The sequence below is a fragment of the Oncorhynchus tshawytscha genome, linkage group LG14, assembly GCF_018296145.1.
Source record: "Oncorhynchus tshawytscha isolate Ot180627B linkage group LG14, Otsh_v2.0, whole genome shotgun sequence".
Lineage (NCBI taxonomy): Eukaryota > Metazoa > Chordata > Actinopteri > Salmoniformes > Salmonidae > Oncorhynchus > Oncorhynchus tshawytscha.
Genome location: NC_056442.1, coordinates 45150255 through 45174476, shown reverse-complemented (window position 1 = coordinate 45174476; position 24222 = coordinate 45150255). Strand labels below are relative to the sequence as shown.

The 24222-nt window shown below is 44.0% G+C and overlaps 1 protein-coding gene and 4 non-coding genes across 6 annotated transcripts in view; 2 read left to right on the top strand and 3 right to left on the bottom strand.

The window, feature by feature from the left end:
* Positions 1-5553: 5553 nt before the first annotated feature.
* trnaw-cca lies at positions 5554-5625 on the top strand. Its single transcript has one exon. It is a non-coding gene; the product is annotated as a tRNA-Trp (tRNA).
* A 240-nt stretch (positions 5626-5865) lies between these two features.
* Positions 5866-5937, bottom strand: trnap-agg. The gene has a single exon. It is a non-coding gene; the product is annotated as a tRNA-Pro (tRNA).
* Positions 5938-7818: 1881 nt separating this feature from the next.
* Positions 7819-7890, top strand: trnap-ugg. The gene has a single exon. It is a non-coding gene; the product is annotated as a tRNA-Pro (tRNA).
* Positions 7891-9452: 1562 nt separating this feature from the next.
* On the bottom strand, positions 9453-9526 carry trnai-aau. The gene has a single exon. It is a non-coding gene; the product is annotated as a tRNA-Ile (tRNA).
* A 3181-nt stretch (positions 9527-12707) lies between these two features.
* The window catches only part of LOC112267264 (ephexin-1), a 30693-nt gene continuing 19178 nt past the window's right edge, over positions 12708-24222 (bottom strand). For both annotated transcript variants that reach the window (XM_024445511.2, XM_024445510.2), the window contains 8 exons: positions 22462-22591; positions 22229-22303; positions 19401-19490; positions 17895-18058; positions 17542-17700; positions 17325-17404; positions 14285-14389; positions 12708-14096 (listed from right to left, as the gene is read on the bottom strand). In XM_024445511.2, coding sequence (XP_024301279.1) covers positions 13846-14096; positions 14285-14389; positions 17325-17404; positions 17542-17700; positions 17895-18058; positions 19401-19490; positions 22229-22303; positions 22462-22591 — 1054 coding nt within the window. In that variant the 3' untranslated portion in view covers positions 12708-13845. The remainder of the gene's footprint in view (positions 14097-14284; positions 14390-17324; positions 17405-17541; positions 17701-17894; positions 18059-19400; positions 19491-22228; positions 22304-22461; positions 22592-24222) is intronic.

Below are 24222 nucleotides of genomic sequence, written 5' to 3'. Positions count from 1 at the left end.
TGAATTGAGATTCTACTTTGTCTCTGTACTGGCGCTTAGCTTGTTTGATAGCCTTGCGGAGGGAATAGCTGCACTGTTTGTATTCAGTCATGTTACCAGACACCTTGCCCTGATTAAAAGCAGTGGTTCGTGCCTTCAGTTTCACACGAATGCTGCCATCAATCCACGGTTTCTGGTTAGGGAATGTTTTAATCGTTGCTATGGGAACGACATCTTCAACGCACGTTCTAATGAACTCGCACACCGTATCAGCGTATTCGTCAATGTTGTTGTCTGACGCAATACGAAACATCTCCCAGTCCACGTGATGGAAGCAGTCTTGGAGTGTGGAGTCAGCTTGGTCGGACCAGCGTTGGACAGACCTCAGCGTGGGAGCTTCTTGTTTTAGTTTCTGTCTGTAGGCAGGGATCAACAAAATGGAGTCGTGGTCAGCTTTTCCGAAAGGGGGCAGGGCAGGGCCTTATATGCGTCGCGGAAGTTAGAGTAACAATGATCCAGGGTCTTTCCACCCCTGGTTGCGCAATCGATATGCTGATAAAATTTAGGGAGTCTTGTTTTCAGATTAGCCTTGTTAAAATCCCCAGCTACAATGAATGCAGCCTCCGGATAAATCGTTTCCAGTTTGCAGAGAGTTAAATAAAGTTCGTTCAGAGCCATCGATGTGTCTGCTTGGGGGGGATATATACGGCTGTGATTATAATCGAAGAGAATTCTCTTGGTAGATAATGCGGTCTACATTTGATTGTGAGGAATTCTAAATCAGGTGAACAGAAGGATTTGAGTTCCTGTATGTTTCTTTCATCACACCATGTCACGTTGGCCATAAGACATACGCCCCCGCCCGTCTTCTTACCAGAAAGATGTTTGTTTCTGTCGGCGCGATGCGTGGAGAAACCCGCTGGCTGCACCGCTTCGGATTGCGTCTCTCCAGTGAGCCATGTTTCCGTGAAGCAAAGAACGTTACAGTCTCTGATGTCCCTCTGGAATGCTACCCTTGCTCGGATTTCATCAACCTTGTTGTCAAGAGACTGGACATTGGCAAGAAGAATGCTAGGGAGTGGTGCACGATGTGCCCGTCTCCGGAGTCTGACCAGAAGACCGCTTCGTTTCCCTCTTTTTCTGAGTCGTTTTTTTTTTTGGTCGCTGCATGTGATCCACTCGGTTACACTGGTTGTAAGGCAGAACACAGGATCCGCGTCGCAAAAAACATATTCTTGGTCGTACTGATGGTGAGTTGACGCTGATCTTATATTCAGTAGTTCTTCTCGGCTGTATGTAAAGAAACCTACCTTTCCCTATCTCCCCGTCCCTAATCTATCCCCTTACAAATCTAAATGACACCCAGCCCTAAACCCCCCTTCCACCTCTCCCGAGCAACATGCTGCCCCCACTTCCTCTCCTCCCTCTTCATCCTCCCCCTCAAATCTCCTTCCACCCTCCTCACTATCCCTTCCACCCCCAATCTCTCCCTGTCTTCACCATGTTCTGCCTGGCTTCCCACAGCCCCCGTTTAAAGAGACTCATGAGAAGCCAGAGCAGAAACCTGTCCCTATCCGTCCCTCTCGCTCTCCCTACACCTCTCTCTAACCTGGCCCACGTCAATACAAAATCCCCCTTACCAAACCTAACAACACCCGTGCCCTAGCCCATACTACTCCGGCAAAGGCACAGTCCCAAAAGACATGGCGCACAGTCTCCTCCCTGCCACAAGAGGATCTTGGACAGGTGGGGGAGTGCACCAAACTATACCGGTACATGATGGAACGTACCGGCAAGCACTTATGGAGGCTCAACCAATTCAGGTCCTTGAGCCTGTTGTCCAGACCCCGCGCCTGCACTCCCTCCCAGACCACTTCCGAGATGCCCACTACAGGCGCCGGACTCCCAGCCTTTCTGACCTCCTCGTACAGGTGCCTGTGATCTAAACCTACTCGGGCAACTTCAACCTCAGGGTGTACACGCAGCCACTTGGCCGCATGACCAAAGTGCCACGGCAGCTGTTCCGCCCGAGGACCCGTGTTAGACCACACCATTACGCTTCTCGCCTGATACGAGAAGAACACCCGCAGGAGATAACCGGACGGGTGTATCACTGGATGAGCAAGCTCCGTTAACAAGAAAGAAACAAAAATTGCATCCAGCTTGAGGGGGAAATGTGGTACCCCCCTACCTCCCTCCCCGATGGGACAGAGCATGCGTGCCCTGGCGACCCACTCGCACCTGCCACTCCACATGAACTGAAACACAAGCCTCACTAGAGGCCTCCTCAGACAAGCCGGCAATGGGTAGATGTACGCCAAATACAAAAGAGACGGCAACACATCCACCTTTAGGACCAGGACTTTGCCCATAAAAGACAAATACCTAGCCTTCCACATTGCTAGCTTCTTCTGTACCACTGCGATACGCATGTTCCAGTTTAGCGTCGCTGAGCCGGAGGTCTCAAAATGGACCCCGAGAATCCTCAGGGCCCCCTCACAGAGAGATAACCCCCCGGGCACATCCGTTCTACCGCGCCATCTTCCGAAAAACTTGACGGAAGACTTTGCATGGTTCAGAACCGCTCCCGACGCTCGGGTGAAATCCCCAAAGATGGCAAGGGACCTTGTCAGGCACGAGTCCTTGCACAGCAGCAAGGAAGTGTCGTCGGCGTACTGCGCCATCTTAACACGCAGCCCACCACTTCCAGGGATCAACAAGCCTTCCACCCCTGTGTCTGTCCTAATGGCAGCCCCCAGAGGCTCCATGTACAGAACGAAGAGGAGAGCCGAGAGTGGGCACCCCTGCCTGACCCCAGACGAGAGGTCAAAAACGTCACCCAAGTGACTATTTACACTAACTCGGCACCCCGCTCCGACATATAATGTACGAATCCATCCTATGAACTTCTCCCCAAATCCTACTCGACCTAACACTCTGAATAAAAAGGATCTATTCACGCGATCAAAGGCTTTCGCCTGATCTAGCGCTGCTATCATTAAAGGCAGTCCTCTATCTTCAACCCAAGCGATGGAGTCCCTGATTAACTGTAGGTTCCATCTAATAGAGCAGCCCTCTACCCCGCACGTCTGATCCTCATGGACGACGTAGGGAAGGGCTGTGCGCAACCGGTCTGCTAAAACCTTTGCAAGTAGCTTGTAATCTACACACAGCATGGTCAACGGCCGCCAGTTGCCAAGGTCTGTTACTTCCCCCTTCTTATATAAAAGTGACAGCACACCAACAGCCATTGATCCCCCCCGGGACCCCCGTCTCAAGGATGGCCTTCAAGACTTCGAGGACCACTGGTCCAAGTATACCCCAAAACTTGAGATAAAACTCAGCCGGCAGCCCATCCATCCCAGGCACCTTCCCTTTTCCCATCCTCCTAAGAGCGCTCTCAACCTCTTCTAGTGAGATCTGGGCCTCCATCACTTCTCTAATGTCCTCCGGCAACCGCCTGGACAAGTGTTCTAAAAACACATTTCCCTGCTCTACATCTATTTCCCTTTCCTTAAATAAACCTTGGAAATGATCAGTTGTCACCCTGACCATTTCCTCTGGTTTTCTAACTATACTACCATTTTCTTCCCTAACGCCATGCATTACCTTCCTACTCTGTCTGGCCCTAACCGACTTAAAGAACATAGCAGAACAAGTCTCATTGTGTTCTAGAAAGCCACTATGCGCACGCTCCAGGAAAGCTCGAGCCTTCCACTCCTGCAACTCCCTGAGCTGCGCCTTTAGGGTTGCGGATCTCTCCCAGTCAAACGACCCGCCGAGGTTGCCTGCCTCGTACTCGAGTTCAATTAACCTTTGGATACGATCCACCTCCCTCCTCTCCTCCCTTTTTTTCCTCTTGCAATACCCTATTATAAAAGCCCTAATCCTCGCCTTAACTAATTCCCACCACTCTAACACCCCCTCGCACATGGACCGGAGGCCTTCAAGCCTCCAAAAGAAACCATAAAACCCGTCAACAAAAGCCTGCTCCTCCAGCACATCCCGATCTAACTTCCAGTACCCCTTACCAAAGAGACAGACTGGCGACCCCACCTGCAGGAGCACCCCGTCGTGATCCGAAAAGAAAACAGGCAACAGCCGCCCAGACAACTTACCCAAAGACCTGGGTACAAAAATATAGTCGAGCCTCCGCTCAACCCCCCTGGAGTTACGCCATGTAGGACCGGCCATTTTCGGAGTAGTGTGCAGACCACCATCAACCAGACCATGGCAAGCCATTAGCCTGGTGATGGCGCCTGCACTGCTATCCCCCCTATTCCTAAATCTGTATTAAAATCCCCCCCTATCACTAATTTCCTATTTGTGACACACTGTGGCCCATACACCACCACTAATCTAAATTTACAATCCCTTATCGTGACATCCACCCCTATAACCCTCCCCTGCATTACCACAAAAGAATCCTCCACTTTTACCTCCCTGTGCCCACACAAAATCCCTACCCCCGATGAGTGCACCCCCCCAATACCCCAAACCGACTCCCCCTTGTCCCACTCCCTCTTAAACCTACTAACATCTCCTCCATCCCTCAGGTGAACCTCCTGTAAAAAACAAAAATCAAACCCCACACCCTCCAAATAACTAAAAACCGCCCTCCTCTTAACAAAATCCCTTAAACCCCTTACATTTAAACTAACAAAAGTAAAATTAGACCCCATGAAATAATAAAATAAAAACATGTAATACACTCAAATTCTAAACACAGACAGAAAAAAAAAAACAGGAGACTCACCCGATGCTCCCCTGCTCCATATCTACCGGTGAGAACACCATCTGTACTCCCGACATCCCCCTCTTCCTCCATCTCACCAACCCAGATGCAGGAATAGTGTTTGGCTCCGGGGTGCCCTGCACCCTGGGTCTACCCCCACACTCCTCCCCTCCCCAGTGCTGCAGCTGGTTTGGAAAAAAATCGGGAGGCTGAGTCCCCAAACAAAACACTCCCCACCTCCTCCTGTACCCAGTCCTGAGTCTTGTTAGGTGTGTCCCCACCCAACAGAAGTTGAGGGCCTGGGGAAACCAGCAGCAACCCAGAGGTTTCTCCCACCCCCATCACTCTCTTGGCCATCCCCTCCCTCTCACTGTCGGCCAATCGCACCCTCCTCTTCATTCTCTTCTTTGGTGATGGCGGCAGTGGACAGACACCACCCTCCCCCCCCGCCAGCTCCTCCACCATACCCCTCATCTCTTCCACCAGGGCACTTTCCCCCCACTCCACTTGATCTTCCACCGTCTCCTTCCCCAACACTCCTCCCTCGCTTTCTTCTCTCTCATGCTCCTCCACTCGGTTGCCTTCTTCCGCCGCTTTTCCTGGTTCTCCTACTCCCATGCCTTCCGTTTCCTTCTCTCTTCCATCCGCCGCTTCTTGCTCCTCCTCCTTCCTTGCGGCCTAACACGCAAAGGGGTGTTTTGCAACAACTTTGTGACATTGTTGTAGTGTCAGTTAGCTCTTGCCATATCACATCAGCTACCTAGAGCGTTACAATAAATGTAGCGAAATTGAGACATTGAACAACTGTTTTTACAGACGATGTACAACTGCATATTATAGACCTCGTGGCGCAACGGTAGCGCGTCTGACTCCAGATCAGAAGGTTGCGTGTTCAAATCACGTCGGGGTCATTACTTTTCTTAGTATGTGTTGTCTTTGTAGAAACTTGGTTGTAAAACAATCGTTATTCCTAGGTGAGAAGAGAGCCCTATCCGCCATCCACCTTGTAAAAGAAAAACACATTTACACAAAAAAAAAAAGCGTTCGACTGTGTTGCATCGTTTTGGTCTCTGCTATTGGCAGATATTATAGTTGAAGATCTGCATGCTTTTCATGGAAAAAGATTAGCCTATAGTATATTTATAAAAGGTGGGCTCGTCCGGGATTTGAACCCGGGACCTCTCGCACCCTAAGCGAGAATCATACCCCTAGACCAACGAGCCGTGAAGAAAGTTGAAATATTTCGCTTTATAACTGAAAACTGTAATGCAGGGCTCATTAATTGTACGGAAGAAGAATATTAACGCAACACGTAACAATTTCAACGATATTACTGAGTTATAGTTCATATAAGGAAATCAGTCAATTTAATTAAATTCATTAGGCCCTAATCTATGGATTTCACGTGATTGGGCAGGGACGCAGCCATGGGTGGGGCAGGGACGCAGCCATGGGTGGGCCAGGGAGGGCATAGGTCAACCCACTTGGGCCAGGCTGACCTACTGGGCAGTTAGGCCCAGCCTATCGAAATGATTTTTTTCCCCACAAAAGGGCATTCTTACAGACAGAAGTACTCCTCAAACTATATAATTTGACTGTCTTGGATTTTAATTTACTTTTTAACATCTACCTTTATTCATATACTGTCCATATTGCCCAGTGATGTAGTGCTATTTTTTTTAGGTGAGTGAACAAACATATTTTTTTATGTCATAAATTCTCAATCAAAGTTTGTACAGACAGCTGTAGCCTATTGCATATCATTGTATAACATGCATCCTCCAATCGCAACATTTTCCTATGTTAAGTGCCCACACATATTGTTAGAAAATATTTGATCTCAATCAGTTTCACTTAGATCTACTTTAACTACTGTTTTGTGGGCATATTAAAGCAGATGGTGTTAACAAACTTTTTAGCCTATTTTGTTTCAATCAAAGCTTATCCTGCTTGGACGTGCTGTTACAATTTGGTTTCATGAGGAAATAAAGCTGACAATTCAGCTTCAGGTAAGACATGGCTGAGGAGATGTTTTTGATGCAACATATTATAGGCACACTATGCTACAGTAGCCTTTATAGTAATACATTTGGTTCTGTTATGTAAAATACTAATTAGCCTAATTATTATGTGATCTTGTGAGACATAGATTTAGCTTTGATTTAACTTTACTAAAATAGCACCATTGTGAGATGTGTTTATCTTCTATTTGTAATAATAATAAGTGATGAGTAGGAATCCAGGACCTCTATACTGGGCAGGCAGAGGAAGGACCTAAATATTGCCAAAGACTCCAGCCACCCTAGTATTAGACTGTTAGTTTTTCTTTAAGAAGCCCTCCTGTTCTCCACTCATTACCTGTATTAACTGCACCTGTTTAAACTCGTTACCTGTATAAAAGACACCTGTCCACACACTCAATCCAACAGATTCCAACCTCTCCACAATGGCCAAGACCAGAGAGTTGTGTAAGGACATCTGGGGTATAATTGTAGACCTGCACAAGGCTGGGATGGGCTACAGGACAATAGGCAAACAGCTTGGTGAGAAGGCAACAACTGTTGGTGCAATTATTAGAAAATGGAAGAGGCAAGTTTGCCCCCCGAAAATTTATTTTCTTATGAATGAAGTCGCACAAAAATGTGTGCTTTTTCCTACAAATTAATTGGAACAAAAGTTTGTGTATTCTTACATGAATTAAGCCACACAAAAACGCTGAAATACTTTGCTGACTAGTCTGCTGGCTAGTCTGCTAGCTAGTTAGCATTCGGTGTCTCGAGGGTGGCCCATAGGCAGGAACGCCCCGTCTACCCTGATAAACGAATGTCGCGCAGGCGTCTTTTTATGCCTGGTAGGTTAGGTTACAATAGCAGTTACACCAAATGTAATTGAAATATACATCGCAGAACGTTTAGAAACTCTTGAATATCTTGCCACCAGGCAATAGATACATTTATGTTGTTTCTCCCTAGCAGCTATACAATCGTCTAGCTACGTTTTGTGTTGTGTGGCCATACCGAGGATGTATTTCGATTATTTTACGCATTTTGTAAATATTCGATACCAATGTTTCAAATTGTGGGTTGTGTAAGCGACACTGAAGCGGCTCGTTGGTCTAGGGGTATGATTCTCGCTTTGGGTGCGAGAGGTCCCGGGTTCAAATCCCGGACGAGCCCTCATTTTCAGATTTTGTATTTTTCGGTCAGTTCAAGTCACATTTTATTGGTCGCATACACATGTTTAGCAGATGTTATAGCGACTATAGCGAAACGCTTGTGTTCCTGTCAGTAAGAGTGTCCATGATTGAGTCTTTAAATGAAGAGATTGAGATAAAACTGTCCAGTTTGAGTGTTTGTTGCAGCTCGTCCCAGTCACTAGCTGCAGTGAACTGAAAAGAGGAGCAACCCAGGGATGTGTGTGCTTTGGGGACCTTTAACAGAATGTGACTGGCAGAACGGGTGTTGTATGTGGAGGATGAGGGTTGTAGTATATATCTCAGATAGTTAAATAAAGGTTCAATAAAACAAAAAAATAAAAGATAGGGGGGAGTGAGGCCTAGGAGGGTTTTATAAATAACCATCAACAAGTGGGTCCTGCGATGGGTATACAGAGATGACCAGTTTACAGAGGAGTATAGAGTGCAGTGATGTGTCCTATAAGGAGCATTGGTGGCAAATCTGATGGCCGAATGGTAAAGAACATCTAGCCGCTCGAGAGCACCCTTACCTGCCGATCTATAAATTACATCTACGTAATCTAGCATGTGTCTTAACGTTGGCTAACCATCTATCATTAATGTGAAGACTGTTATATCAAATCAATTCTCTGTGTAATTATTACCTGATTAAACTAATCACGTAAACAGTAATTAACTAGGGGTTAGTATTAACAGTATTAACTTGGGGTTAGACCCACAGAGAGAGAACTGCTCCTTAAAGTAACTCACTTTGGCCTTCCGAATAGACTGCACTTATTTCTCATTTGCCTGAACGAGGGCCAGTCAGCGAGTATGTGAGTATGTGTGTGCCGAGCTTTTTACCAAATGCAATTCTTGAGGTGGAGTAACCCTGCAAGATCACAGTCAAACCAGGGGCTAAATCTGTTTTTAATTCTCATTTTCTTTATGGGGGCATGTTTGTTAACAATATCACTGAAAATATCAAAAGAGAAAGTCCAAGCGTCTTCGACAGAGGGGATCAAGCTGATTCTATACCAATTTACAGAGGCCAGGTCATGAAGGAAGGCTTGCTCATTAAAGTTTTTTAGCAAGCCTCTTAAGACAAATCAGGACTGGCTGTTTCACTGAGCAGCCATTATGAACACAGGCTGTAAAACAGGGATCACTAAGGTCATTACAGAAAACCAGACTGATACCTATCAGGATTATTTGTGAGGATAACATCGAAGAGCCTTTTCTGGGTGTTTTGAGTCACACCTTGTGAGATTGGTAATAATCTGAGAAAGATTTATGGAGTCCCATTGCTTTAGGACTTGGTCAGGTGGTTTAAGCATGTCCCAGTAAAGGTCACCAAGCAGGACAAATTCAGATTTAGTGTAATCTAGCTAGTACTCACTGAATCATATATTGATATGACAGATTGTAAAAATTATTTGATGAATTGGTTAATAAAGACATAGTTAGCCTACCCTTGTTCTCATTGTTTTCAAGCGGCAGAGACGGGTACTTCAGTAAATGCCCTCTGATTATGGTAAAACTAGAATCGGCGGTAAAAGACACTGGCCAGTACGGGTATCGAACCCGCGACCTTCGCGTTATTAGCACGACGCTCTAACCAACTGAGCTAACCGGCCTTCTACATTTCAGCTGTTGTAGGCAATATAGTGATAATCCGTACAGTTATTGGAGGGTAGTTCTCACTAATCTGTTCACCACTAACTAGGTTTCCACCCAATTGACAACATATTTTCATGTGTATATTCAAAAATCCGTCTAGAAACAATATGTGCATTATCACACAGAGGTTAACATCAAATTGACTTGTTGCAGATAAGAGGCTGTGCGTGATGACGTGTAACATAAAAATGCCGTTTGCGGTTAAATTCCCACGTACCGAATAAAAAACATGTGAAATGGGTTTCCATCGCATTTTTAACTCTATTGATAATTTTCTCACAAAAACATAGATAAATATAGCAAGTGTGCCCACTGGTATTGGCACGTGTTCTGTAGCTCTGTTGGCTAGAGGGCACGTAATAGCCTTCCCTACATGGTGGGATTATGGACAAAAGAGCAAGATTATTTTTATTTGTCAAACGGTAGCCAAGCATCGATGATCATGTCTCCAGAATAAGAGCTCTCGATATTTATTTTAAAGAAGCATCAAACTCATCACCGTGCACTTACACCACCCTGTGAAGTCCATTATCATTTCATTAATCGGTAGCCTACTGCATGCTTTGATTGCTTTCCAGACGAGTGGTAGTGGGAAGACCACACAATATGTCATCGCCGGACTTCAAATTTACGTCAATCGGATGGTTATTATATAAATATTTGTGCATGGTCCACTTAGGAGCCTACAACAAGTCACAGTAAAACATGAACATTTTTAACTATAATATTTTTTTTAAATAATAATAATAATAGTATACAATCTACATTAATTCACAATCTAAATGGGTCAAAAAGAGACATTAGAAAAAACTTTCAATGGCAATGTGAGAAAATTATGGTAACTAGTCTGGCCCTAATTCAGTTTTTTTAAATATATTTTTTATGTAAGCCAGGGTGGGTTCAGCCAGCGGCGGCTTCCCGCATGCGTGATTCATTTGCAGTCTGGACGCGGAGGGGTGAACATCTCCTGCTCTGACGGCAGCTGGGAGGGACTGCTGCACGAGGACTGGGCCACCTATGAGTGCTTCGGGACGGGGTGGGGCCCACAGCAGCACTCGCTGCTCGTTGAGAAGAGTAAGAACGATAGGTGCTTTCATGTCAGAGTCTCCAAAAGTCTCCAATAACACCAGAAAAAGTCACTAGATTTGTCACTAGTTGCTTTTTTGTAAATGTATCACTAGAGGGGTCTGAATACTCGCTAAATATAGCGGCAAAGTCACTAAATTGGCAACACTGATCCCTACTGTCTCTGATCTGGTGGACTCACTAAACACAAATGCTTTATTTTAAATTATGTCTGAGTGTTGTAGTGGGACCCTGGCTATCCGTAAATGTAAAAAATTAAAATTAAAATTGTGCCGTCTGGCACACAGCCAAGAAAACACAGGAGTGGCTTCAGGACAAGTCTCTGAATGTCCTTGAGTAGCCCAGCCAGAGCCCAGACTTGAACCCAATCGAACATCTCTGGAGAGACCTGAAAATAGCTGTGTAGTGATGCTCCCCATCCAACCTGACAGAGCTTGAGAGGATCTGCAGAGAAGAATGGGAGAAACTCCCCAAATACAGGTGTGCCAAGCTTTTAGCGTCATACCCAAGATGAGTCGAGTCTGTAATCGCTGCTTTAACAAAGTACTGAGTAAAGGGTCGGAATACTTACGTAAATGTAATTCAGTGCCACCCTATTATATACCCTATATATACAGCAGTATGTGGAGAGCCCTTCAAATTAGTGGATTCGGCTATGTCAGCCACACCCGTTGCTGACAGATGTGTAAAATCGAGCACACAGTAATGCAATCTCCATAGACAAACATTGGCAGTAGAGTGGCCTGTACTGAACAGCTCAGTGACTTTCAACATAACACCATCATAGGATGTCACCTTTCCAACAAGTCAGTTCGTCAAATTTCTGCCGTGCTAGAGCTGACCCGGTCAACAGTAAGTGCTGTTATTGTGAAGTGGAAACGTCTAGGAGCAATAACGGCTCAGCCGCAATGTGGTAGGCCACACAAGCTAACAGAACGGGACCACCAAGTGCTAAAGTACATATCACGTAAAAATCGTCTATCCTTGGATGTAAAATTCACTACCTCTGGAAGCACAAGAACTGTTAGTCGGGAGCTTCATGAACTGGGTTTCCATGGCAGAGCAGCCGCACACAAGCCTAAGATCATGATGCACAATGCCAAGCATTGGTGGGAGTGGTGTAAAACTCGCCGCCATTGGACTCTGGAGCAGTGGATGTGTTCTCTGGAGTGATTACTTATGCTTCACCATCTGGTAGTCTGACAGACGAATCTGGTTTTGTCGGATGCCAGGAGAACACTTCCTGCCCAAATGCATAGTGCCAACTGTAGAGTTTGGTGGAGGAGGAATAATAGTCTGAGGCTGTTTTTCATGGTTCGGGCTATATCCCTTAGTTCCAGTGAAGGGGAATCTTAACGCTACAGCATACAATGACATTCTAGATGATTCTGTGCTTCCAACTTTGTGGCAACAGTTTGGGGAAGGCCCTTTCCTGTTTTAGCATGACAATGCCCCCATGCACAAAGCGAAGTCCATACAGAAATGGTTTGTGATCGGTGTGGAGGAACTTGACTGGCCTGCACAGAGCCCTGACCTCAATCCCGTCGAACACCTTTGGGATGAATTGGAACGCCGACTGCAGGCCAGGCCTAATCGCCCAACATCAGTGCCCGACCTCACTAATGCTATTGTGGCTGAATCGAAGCAAATCCCCGCAGAAATGTTCAAAACATCTGGTAGAAAGCCTTCCCAGAAGAGTAGAGGCTGTTATAACAGCAAAGGGGGGACCAACTCCATATTAATGCTCACGATTTTGCAATGAGATGTTCGACAAGCAGGTGTCCACATACTTTTTGTTCATGTAGTGTATATATAGTAATGCTCAATTTTTCAGATAATATGTTAAAAGATGGTTTAATGTTTAATCTAATGTTTTGTAAACAAGAATATTGTGTCAGCAAGACAGGGTTCTTATTCACCAACCTTTATGCAGCTTAAATGACATCTCCATATTACCAGGAATTCATTCAGAGATGAACCTAAATCAGGGCTTAACACGTGGGTTAAATACCAGTCAAACCAGTTATCAACATAATAAACAAATCATGTCCATTTGAATTTCAGATTTAGATTTTATTAACAATAAATTACTTCTTACATAATTAAATTACACAATGTTTCAGTAATTATTTAATTGTATATTGAACATTCAAGGCATACAGTATGCACACGTACACATACTCATCATACACCCACATGTTTTGTCACTTGCATGCCATTCCAGTACTGTCGGTGTGTTGGCACATTCTGTGCAGATGCTTCAGGACCAGGTGTCTGTGGAGGGTTTTTCAAGTTGGAGAAGTTGTGCAGGATTTCCCCAAGTGTGTGTTTGTGTGTGCTCTCGTTTCTCAGTGTGCATGTGTAAGTGGCATATCAGTATTGGCAAGGGAACTGACCCCAAGAACACGTCCACTGATTAAGCAAGGCCTGTGATTCTGTAGGGCTCGTCTTCTCCAGTCAATTACTTCCTGCCCAATACTGAGCACTCTGTCATGTGATTGTTCTATTTACTGTACAGAATCATGAAACATTCACGGTTAATTTCCATTCAGTGCTAGTGGGTGGATTTTAAAACGTGCTTCTTGTATGGTTTCAATAGAGGAGTTGCTCTTTACAAAAGGGTGGATCGTCAAGCCGCTGTTCTGGGGTAATTAAATCTCTAGCACAGAAGCGAAAAAAAAAATTAAGAAAAAAATTGGCCCATGCAGTTGAGGCAAGGTTACGATATATTCACATGTTACCATCCCTTTGAGAACTGTTTCTGTGGTTATCATCTTCTCCCATCACATGCATAGCTCCTGTTCCACTGGAGCCTTGTTTTAGTTAGACTGGTAGTGCTGAATCATTCCACTGGAAGTACTGTAAGACATGCAGTGTGTTGGAGTTATGGAAGAAGTGCTCTGATCGTAGGACCCATCAGGGGAGCCTGGGACCCTACACCCTGGGGCCTGGGACCCTGGGGCCTGGGACCCTAAACCATAGAGCCTGGGACCCTAAACCCTGGCACACCAAAACCACTTGAGAAAGGGAAACAGTTAATAGGAAATAATGTCATTGCATGATGTCACTTTCTTCCAATGCAATCCCATGCTCAAATCACATGATCTCTGTCATTTGATCCATGTGGTCCAGTAAAAATCGATGACAGGGGGTTCCAACCAATCACTTTCAATGTGGAATATCATGTGCTTCACTGTTCCTCCTCTGACGGGTCAGTCCAGGTACCGAAGAAATTTGAGACTTTGGGGGTTTTGGGGGTGCGTCTGCCACCTCTGGAGCCCAGCCTGGACCCTGAGGAAGCGCCCCCTTCCTGGGCCAGGTGGATCCTCTGGCACTCCCTGAGGTTCTGGGCCCGCACTTCCTGGTTCTTGATCTCCTCTACTACCCGACAAGGGAACCAGCCCTTCTCTCCATCATGGAGCCTCTCACCCATCATCCAGCCTGAAGGGGTGATAGAGAGGAGCAAGAGAGAGAGAGAGAGGGGGAGAGAGAGGGAAGAGTGGAAGAGGAGTGTAGGTAAAGAAAGAGAGGGAGTAAAGGGAGAGATATTAACTAACAGGCAGCCTGTTTAATCTACACTAGAGCTCCTAGTACTAAGATCTCCCAGGAGATATGTTGTCTGATCTCACCGTCATCTGTCCTCTCCAGGATGTTCAACACGTCAGCCATCTCAATGGACAGCTCATCTGGCTCCTGAGACGAATACGACTGAATACACTGGACCTGAGGAGAGGCTGACCACACACGCACGCACACACACAGGCACATTAATAACATATACACTACCGTTCAAAAGTTTAAAGAAAAGCACATTTTTTGACCATTAACATAAAATTGATCAGAAATACAGTGTAGACATTGTTAATGTTGTAAATGACTATTGTAGCTGTAAACGGCAGATTTTTAATGGAATAGGTGTACAGAGACCCATTATCAGCAACCATCACTCCTGTGTTCCAATGGCACGTTGTGTTAGCTAATCCAAGTTTATAATTTTAAAAGGCTAATTGATCATTAGAAAACCTTTTTGCAATTATGTTAGAACAGCTGAAAACTGTTGTTCTGATTAAAGAAGCAATAAAACTGGCCTTCTTTAGACCAGTTGAGTATCTGGAGCATCAGCATTTAGGGGTTCAATTACAGGCTCAAAATGGCAAGAAACAAAGCACTTTCTTCTGAAACTCGTCAGTCTATGCTTGTTCTGAGAAATGAAGGCTATTCCATGCGAGAAATTGCCAAGAAACTGAAGATCTCGTACAACGCTGTGTACTACTCCTTTCACAGAACAGGGCAAACTGTCTCTAACCAGAATAGAAAGAGGAGTGGGAGGCCCCGGTGCACAACTGAGAAAGAGGACAAGTACATTAGAGTGTCTAGCCTCACAACTCCTCAACTGGCAGCTTCATTAAACAGTACCTGCAAAACACCAGTCTCAACGTCAACAGTGAAGAGGCGACTCCGGGATTCTGGCCTTCTAGGCAGAGTTGCAAAGAAACAGCCATATCTCAGACTGGCCAACAAAAATAAAAGATTAAGATGGGCTAAAACACAGACACTGGACAGACGTAGATTGGATTTTTTTTTATTGACAGACGAATCTAAGTTTGAGGTGTTCGGATCACAAAGAAGAACATTCGTGAGATGCAGAAAAAATGAAAAGATGCTGGAGAAGTGCTTGACGCCATCTGTCAAGCATGGTGGAGGCTATGTGATGGCCTGGGGATGGTTTGGTGGTGGTTAAGTGGGAGATTTGTACAGGGTAAAAGGGATCTTGAAGAAGGAAGGCCATCACTCCATTTTGCAACGCCATGCCATACCCTGTGGACAGCGCTTAAAATTGGAGACAATTTCCTCCTATTACAGGACAATGACCCAAAGCACAGCTCCAAACTATGCAAGAACTATTTATAGAAGAAGCAGTCAGCTGGTATTCTGTCTATAATGAAGTAGCCAGCAGTCACCGGATCTCAACCCTATTGAGCTGTTGTGGTACATAAGAAGTGCCCAATAAGCCAATCCAACTTGTGGGAGGTGCTTCAGGAAGCATGGGGTGAAATCTCTTCAGATTACCTCAACAAATTGACAACTGGAATGCCAAAGTTCTGCAAGAATGTAATTTCTGCAAATGGAGGATTCCTTGACAAAAGCAAAGTTTGAAGGACACAATTATTATTTCAATTAAAAATCATTCTTTATAACCTTGTCAACAACTTGACTATATTTCCTATTCATTTTGCAACTCATTTCATGTATGCTTTCATGGAGAACAAGGAGATTTCTTAGACTTGAACTCCAGTGTTTTCTCAATGCTGATGATTTCCTAGGTACGACTCATCTTCCTCACACCCTCTTTGCACTCCTTCACAATCTGACAATCGGGCAAACAAACCATTATATAAGGAACACATCCCAACACTCCCTTGGAATTGTATATAGGCAGTTAAAGACATGTTCCAGAACTTTGGCGACTAGTAAGTATTTTTTTAAATCTCCCGCTTTGGGCTGGATGTGTGTATGTGTAGTTTATGTAAGGGATAATCAACGAGGGTTATGCGTTCTATGGAAAATAAGAAACAACGTAGAAGGTGTGTTCAGAACTGACCTACAGAGTTGCATTATTTTCCAGAGAACGCAAAGAGCCCTGAGTTGATTATCCCTTTTTTCCCAAAAGGAGGTTTTTGGACATAAAGATTAACTTTATTGAACAAAACAAACATTTCTTTTGCAACATGGAGTCCTGGGAGTGCCACCAGATGAATATTATCAAAGGTAAGTGATTCATTTTAACGCTATTTCTGACTTTTGTGACACCTCTCCCTGGCTGGAAAATGTCTGTTTGGTTTTTGTGGCTAGGCGCTGTCCTAACATAATGGCATGGTATGCTTTCGCCGTAAAGCCTTTTTGAAATTGGACAATGTAGTTGGATTAACAAGAAGTTTATCTTTAAAATTGTGTATAATACTTGTATGTTTGAGGAATGTTAATTGGCTATAATTTAGCACAATTGCTACAAGAAATGTGTTCATTTGCCAATAGAAATGTGTTTAACATCCAATGAAGTAGCTAGCAAGTTTACTAGATACAGTTGAAGTCGGAAGTTTACATACACTTAGGTTGGAGTCATTAAAACTAGTTTTTCAACCACTCCACAAATTTCTTGTCAACAAACTATAGTTTTGGCAAGTCGGTAGGACATCTACTTTGCGCCTGACACAAGTAATTTTGCCAACAATTGTTTGCAGACAGATTATTTAATTTATAATTCACTGTATCACAATTCCAGTGGGTCAGAAGTTTACATACACTAAATTGACTGTGCCTTTAGACAGATTGGGAAATTCCAGAAAATGATGTCATGGCTTTAGAAGCTTCTGATAGGCTAATTGACATCATTTGAGTCAATTGGAGGTGTACCTGTGGATGTATTTCAAGGCCTACCTTCAAACTCACTGCCTCTTTGCTTCACATCATGGGAAACCCTTGTCAACGTCTTGACTGTATTTCCTATTCATATTGCAAATCATTTAATGGAAAACAAGGACATTTCTAAGTGACCCAAAACTTTTGAGTGGTAGTGTTTACCACCTGTTATTTGGTACCTAAAAGTTCAGCTGTTAGTAGTGGATGTCATCTCTGTGTCTGTGTGTGTCATCTTTGTGTACGTCTCACCTGGTTGGCGGGCGCTGGTGGACATGAATCGCGTGCGGCGGTTTGGCGTGAGAGCACATATCCAGCGCAGCTTGTCACTCCTGGCAGCAGCACACAGGAACACATTGGAGATTGTTAATAACAGATCAATTACATACAGAGAAGTACTGTACTGAGTACACTAGGTGCCGAGGGGGCTTGAGACTCTTAAATAATGATGTTAGTTGTAGTCACTTACATGCTGGAGGTCTTGAGCATGTAGCTGACATGCCTCTCCTCCTGGTTCTCCAGAAGTTTCAGGTTGAACACATTAGCCAGCATCTGACCCTGGTCTTCCATGTCCTCAGTCCTCAGCATGGCCCGCGTGCACGAGTCCAGCACCTGGAACTTCTCACCACTGATGAAGAGACACACACATATACAAAGCCTCATGTGACAAAGGGCAGTTTGGCAGGTAGTAGACTTCAAAACAGCCTGTATACAAAATTATGTGTTGGGGGGGGCAATAGAAAGTCCCAGACTGAAAGTGGTTGTGCACTGCGACGCCCAATGACCACTAGCTGTCTCTGTGTGGTGATGTCATGTGCTGACCTGGAGCTGCGCTTGGTGATGAGCAGCAGGTTGTTGAAGAGGAACAGGTAGACAGGGTGGTGGAGCTTCTTACTCCGCATGGTCCTAGTGCTCTTTGGCCCGGCCATCTGCTGCACCTCACCCTTCTTCAGCAGCCAGCGGGAGTGGGAGATCACCGGCACCGACTGGAGGGAGAGGGTCACAGGTTCAACTCAGGGTTATTATAGATCATAGAGATTTCTTTTTTACATCCGTTTATTTGCTGTTGAAATGCCAACATTTCGGTCTATCGACCTCCTTAATTTGGAATAGGGGGCAGCATTGGGAAGTTTGGATGAAAAGCGTGCCCAGAGTAAACTGCCTGTTACTCAGGCCCAGAAGCTAAAATATGCATATAATTATTAGATTTGGATAGAAAACACTCTAAAGTTTCCAAAACTGTTAAAATAATGTCTGTGAGTATAACAGAACTCATATGGCAGGCGAAAACCTGAGAAAAATCCAACCAGGAAGTGGGAATTCTGAGGTTTGTAGTTTTCAAGTGAATGCCTATCGATTATCCAGTGTCTGTGGGGTCAGATTGCACTTCCTAAGGCTTCCAGTAGATGTCAACAGTCTTTAGAAGTTGTTTCAGGCTTCTATTGTGAAAGGGGAGAGAATACAAGCACTCAGAGTAAGTGGCTCAGCCGAAAGCATGAGTTGTTTATCGCGTGTGGCCGTGAGCGCGACATTCGTTCCCTTTCCTTTCTAATGAAAACAGTATTGTCCTGTTGAAACATTGTTGAATATTTATGATAAAAACACCCTAAGGATTGATTAGAAACATAATTTGACATGTTTCTATGAACTTAAATGGAACTTTTTTTACTTTTCGTCTGGATTTTGTGCATATGGATTACTGAACTAATCGCATGAACAAAAAGGAAGTTTTTGGACATAAAGATTAACTTTATCGAACAAAACAAACATTTATTGTGTAACATGTAGTCTTGGGAGTGCCACCAGATGAAGATCATCAAAGGTAAGTGATTAATTTTAACGCTATTTCTGACTTTTGTGACACCTCTCCTTGGCTGGAAAATGTCTGTTTGGTTTTTGTGGCTAGGCGCTGTCCTAACATAATCGCATGGTGTGCTTTCGCCCCGCAAAGCCTTTTTGAAATTGGATACTGTGGTTGGATTAACAAGATGTTTATCTTTAAAATGGTGTATAATACTTGTGCTTGAGGAATTTTAATTATGAGATTTCTGTTTGAATTTGGCGCCCTGCAATTTCACTGGCTGTAGGCCAGGTGTTCCGCTAGCGGAACCCCCTTCCCAGAAAGGTTAAAGGAATCAAACAAGCAATCAAATCCAATTTCATAGTTCACATACACATATTCAGCAGATGTTACTGAGGGTGTAGCCAAATGCTTGGAACCTAACTGAGATAGATAACCTTTGACCAAGTCTGTTTGTGCCAGTCTGGCAATTTCACTGACTATATAGAGTATAGACATGTTATCACATGACTGGTGACTGCAGGTACCTTAGACTTGAACTCCAGTGTTTTCTCAATGCTGATGAGTTCCTCTGTACGACTCATCTTCCTCACACCCTCGTTGCACTCCTTCACAATCTGACAATCGGGCAAACAAACCATTATATAAGGAACACATCCCAACACTCCCTTGGAATTGTATATAGGCAGTTAAAGACATGCTCCGGAACTTTGGCAACTAGTAAGTGTTTTTTAAATCTCCCGCTTTGGGCTGGATGTGTCAATGTGTAGTTTATGTAAAGGATAATCAACGAGGGTTATGCGCTCTATGGAAAATAATGAACGATGTAGAAGGTGTGTTCGGAACTGACCTACAGAGTTGCATTATTTTCCAGAGAACACAAAGAGCCCCAAGTTGATTATCCCTTTTATACATTGGCTATAATTTAGCACATTTGCTACTAGAAATGTGTTCATTTGCCAATAGAAATTTGTTCAACATCCACTGAAGTAGCTAGCAAGTTTACTATATACAGTTGAAGTCGGAAGTTTACATACACTTAGGTTGGAGTCATTAAAACTCGTTTTCAACCACTCCACAAATGTCTTGTTAAGAAACTATAGTTTTGGCAAGTCGGTAGGACATCTACTTTGTGCATGACACAAGTAATTTTTCCAACAATTGTTTACAGACAGATTATTTAATTTATAATTAACTGTATCACAATTCCAGTGGGTCAGAAGTTTACATACACTAAGTTGACTGTGCCTTTAAACAGCTTGAGAAATTCCCAAAAATTATGTCATGGCTTTAGAAGCTTCTGAGCGGCTAACTGACATCATTTGAGTCAATTGGAGGTGTACCTGTGGATGTATTTCAAGGTCTACCTTCAAACTCAGTGCCTCTTTTCTTGACATCTTGGAAAAATCTAAATAAATCAGCCAAGACCTCAGAAAAACAATTGTAGACCTCCACAAGTCTGATTCATCCTTGGGAGCAATTTCCAAACACCTGAAGGTACCATGTTCATCTGTACAAACAATAGTACGCAAATATAAACACCATGGGATCACTCAGCCATCATACCGCTCAGGAAGGAGACGCGTTGTGTCTTTGGTGCGAAGAGTGCAAATCAATCCCAGAACAAAGGCAAAGGACCTTGTGAAGATGCTGGAGGAAACGGGTACAAAAGTATCTATATCCACAGTAAAACGAGTTCTATATCGACATAACCTGAAAGGCCGCTCAGCAAGGAAGAAATCACTGCTACAAAACCACTATAAAAAAGCCAGACTATGGTTTGCAACTGCACATGGGGACAAAGATTGTACGTTTTTTTAAATGTCCTCTGGTCTGATGAAACAAATATAGAACTGTTTGGCCATAATGACCATCGTTATGTTTGGAGGGAAAAAAAGGGGGAGGCTTGCAAGCCGAAGAACAAAATAGATGGCACCATGAGGACGGAAATTATGTGGATATATTGAAGCAACATCTCAAGACATTAGTCAGGAAGTTAAAACTTTGTCCATTTGGAAGACCAATTTGCGACCATGACCCCAAGCATACTTCCAAAGTTGTGGCAAAATGGCTTAAGGACCACAAAGTCAACATATTGGAGTGGCCATCACAAAGCCCTGACCTCAACCCTAGAGAAAATTTGTGGGCAGAACTGAAAAAGTGTGCGATCAAGGAGGCCTACAAACCTGACTCAGTTACACCAGCTCTGTCAGGAGGAATGGGCCAAAATTCACCCAACTTATTGTGGGAAGCTTGTGGAAGGCAACCTGAAATGTTTGACCCAAGTTAAACAATTTAAAGGCAATGCTACCAAATACTAATTGTGTGTATGTAAACTTCTGACCAACTGGGAATGTGATGAAAGAAGGTAAAGCTGAAATAAATCATTCTCTCTACTATTATTCTGACATTTCACATTCCTAAAATAAAGTGGTGATCCTAACTGGCCTAAGACATGGCATTTTTACTAGGATTAAATGTCAGGAATTGTGAAAAACTGAGTTTAAATGTATTTTGCTAAGGTGTATGTAAACTTCTGACTTCAACTGTAGCTACAGTAGTTGCCGTGGTAACCAAACAAACAGACTTGCTTAACCAAATCATCAGTTCTAGCTTTCTATTAAGAAAATCAAATTCAATAATACCAATATGTTTTCAATTATACTTTTGCTTTCAAAAGCAGCTCAAACAAAACATGTACAAATGAACTATAGCCATTGAATTCTACCGTGCAAATAGACCATGCGTTATAGGGAAATAATGCACATTCTAGAATGACATTCATGTCAATCAGAAAGGAGTATTCAACAATGACATGGTATAATTAAGTGATCATGCCCAAGAAGCCGATGTTTGGAGGATGTATTGGCATGGCTGTTAGGCCCGGGACGAGGTTGAGTGGCTCATGAGTGCCACTTTCAGAACTACTTCCAAAATATTATATAAAAGTACCAGAGAATCTCTTTAACAAACATTACTGGGAGGCAAAGAATATATGCAGATTGTGAGTCCAAAGGAAAGAGTGCTAGACCTGTTTCAGAGAGAACCAAATATTTTTGTAGAGGCTATACTTGATGCTCCAATTAAAACCACATTCCTTTGTTTGTGGCAACTACAACTAACCTCATCATGACAGTCATCATTCCTTACAAAGCATAGAGAGTCATGGCAAGACTAAGTCTTCCCAACATGATGATGGTGTTGATTGTTTTTAATGCAACACTCAACACCATGACAGGCCCATAATCACAACCCGCAGTACTGAACCAAATCCAGTACTCTGTCATCTCTCCCAGACTGGTTTAGTGCTGTAAACTGGTTTAGTACTGTAAACGGTTTGGTACTGTTACCGTACCTGCTCCAGCTGCTGATGAGCCTTGATGGCATTGGCCTCCATATCTGAATTCTCCTCTGCCCTCTTCAGAATGTTCTGCAAGCAAACACAGAAGCAGAAGCTCAACGCAAAACTTACATCCTGGATACTGCAATATATTAGCACAGAGTAAAGCATTATCATAACTATTATTCGCGATTCAGAAATGCTATGCTCCCCCATCTTGGTTCAGCCCACTCTCTTGCTCCACTTACCTGGACCAGCATTTTGAGTCGTGTGATCCTCTGGAAGGGGAGGATGAGGAAGGAGGTGAAGGAGAGGCCTCGGACATGCGGCTGGTTCTCCAGCTGAGCCATGGCCTCACGGAATGACTGGTTTCCCTGTCTGGACAAAACACAGGCATGTTCGAACCACCACAAAGACAGCCAACACAAAACACAGGCATGTTCAAACCACCACAAAGACAGCCAACACAAAACACAGGCATGTTAAAACCACCACAGACTGAATCAATGAGGTTGTCTGACCACAGACGTTCTACGCAGAGTGTAGACACACTTCACAGAACCGCTAGATGTTGCAGCAGACTACTATTACTAATGCTTTATGATGTTAGCGGAACTTTTACTCAGAGCAACAAATCACCACCCTGACGTCATCCAGGCAGGTCCAAACACACCGACCACACAGATCCATCCATCAATGCTATGTGTCCTGTGAAAAACCACAGCCGCCTGTTGACTATGATGTCACCCTGTCTTGACAGTACAACCAACTGCCCAGCAGAGGTCTCCCTCTCTAAAGTTAGCCTTATCTCGAGCTCAGCCAGTTTAGTTCTTTCCCATAGTGTTTTATAAGAATGAGAGGTGTTTTTTTGCATCAACTTTGCGATTGTTGCCCTCTCTGTGTGGAGTCTATCAATAATCTGATTAGGAATGAGAAGCAGTAGTGAAAATTTCTTAAGAATCTCCCAGCCAGCCTTGAGGGGAGAATGCACTCACTACAGAGCAAAACAGCTGCTCACACTGTCACCAATACCTAGATGACTCACAGCACCGTCACTGACTCTCTGTATGTTGTTAATGGTTATTAATGCTATGCCGATGATCGCTATATCACATTATATGGAACACGTCAGCACAGTACATACAGGTAACTGCCAAAATAATGGAAACACTTGAGTAAATGAGGGATACAATGTATATTGAAAGCAGGTGTTTCCACACAGGTGTGGTTGGTGAGTTAACTAAGCAATTAACATCCCATTGTGCCTAGGGTCATGTATAAAAATGCTGGGCAGGCCATTATTTGGGCTACCATGGTATGCCCCCATAGGACGACAATGTTCCCATCCACAGGCCACGAGTGGTCACTGAATGGTTTGATGAGTATGAAAACGATGCAAACCATATGTCGTCATGGCCATCCAGTCACCAGACCTCAACCCAATTGAACACGTCTGAGACAGCGTTTTCCAGCACCATCAACAGAACACCGAATGGTGGAGTTTCTTGTGGAAGAATGGTGTCGCGTCCCTCCAATAGAGTTCCAGACACATGTAGAATCTATACCAAGGTGCATTGAAGCTGTTCTGTTTCCTGTTGGCCCAATGTGCTATTAAGACACTTATGTTGGTGTTTCCTTTATTTTGGCAGTTACATGTACATCACTAAGGTGTGAGTAAATGTAATGATATGTTAGGTGATGTAGGTGATGGAGTTCCTAAAATCTGGTCCCAATGCCATGGAGTTTCCTACCCTAAATCTCTTGATACAGACCTACAGTGTGTCATATTTTGGTATTGCTTCACAGCTCTAAACTCCATGGTATGTTTTTTCCAGTGGGCGTCTGGTGTTTGGTAACTGGCTTAGCTCCCAGTGCGTCTCTACCATCCATGCGGTCTGTCCTGTAGGGCTGCCTGCGTGGGAACGTCACAGTCTTTCTCTCAGGTATGTGGTGATGGTGGTGAGGGACAGGACAGACATCTACGTTGACAAACAACCACACCCTGCTGC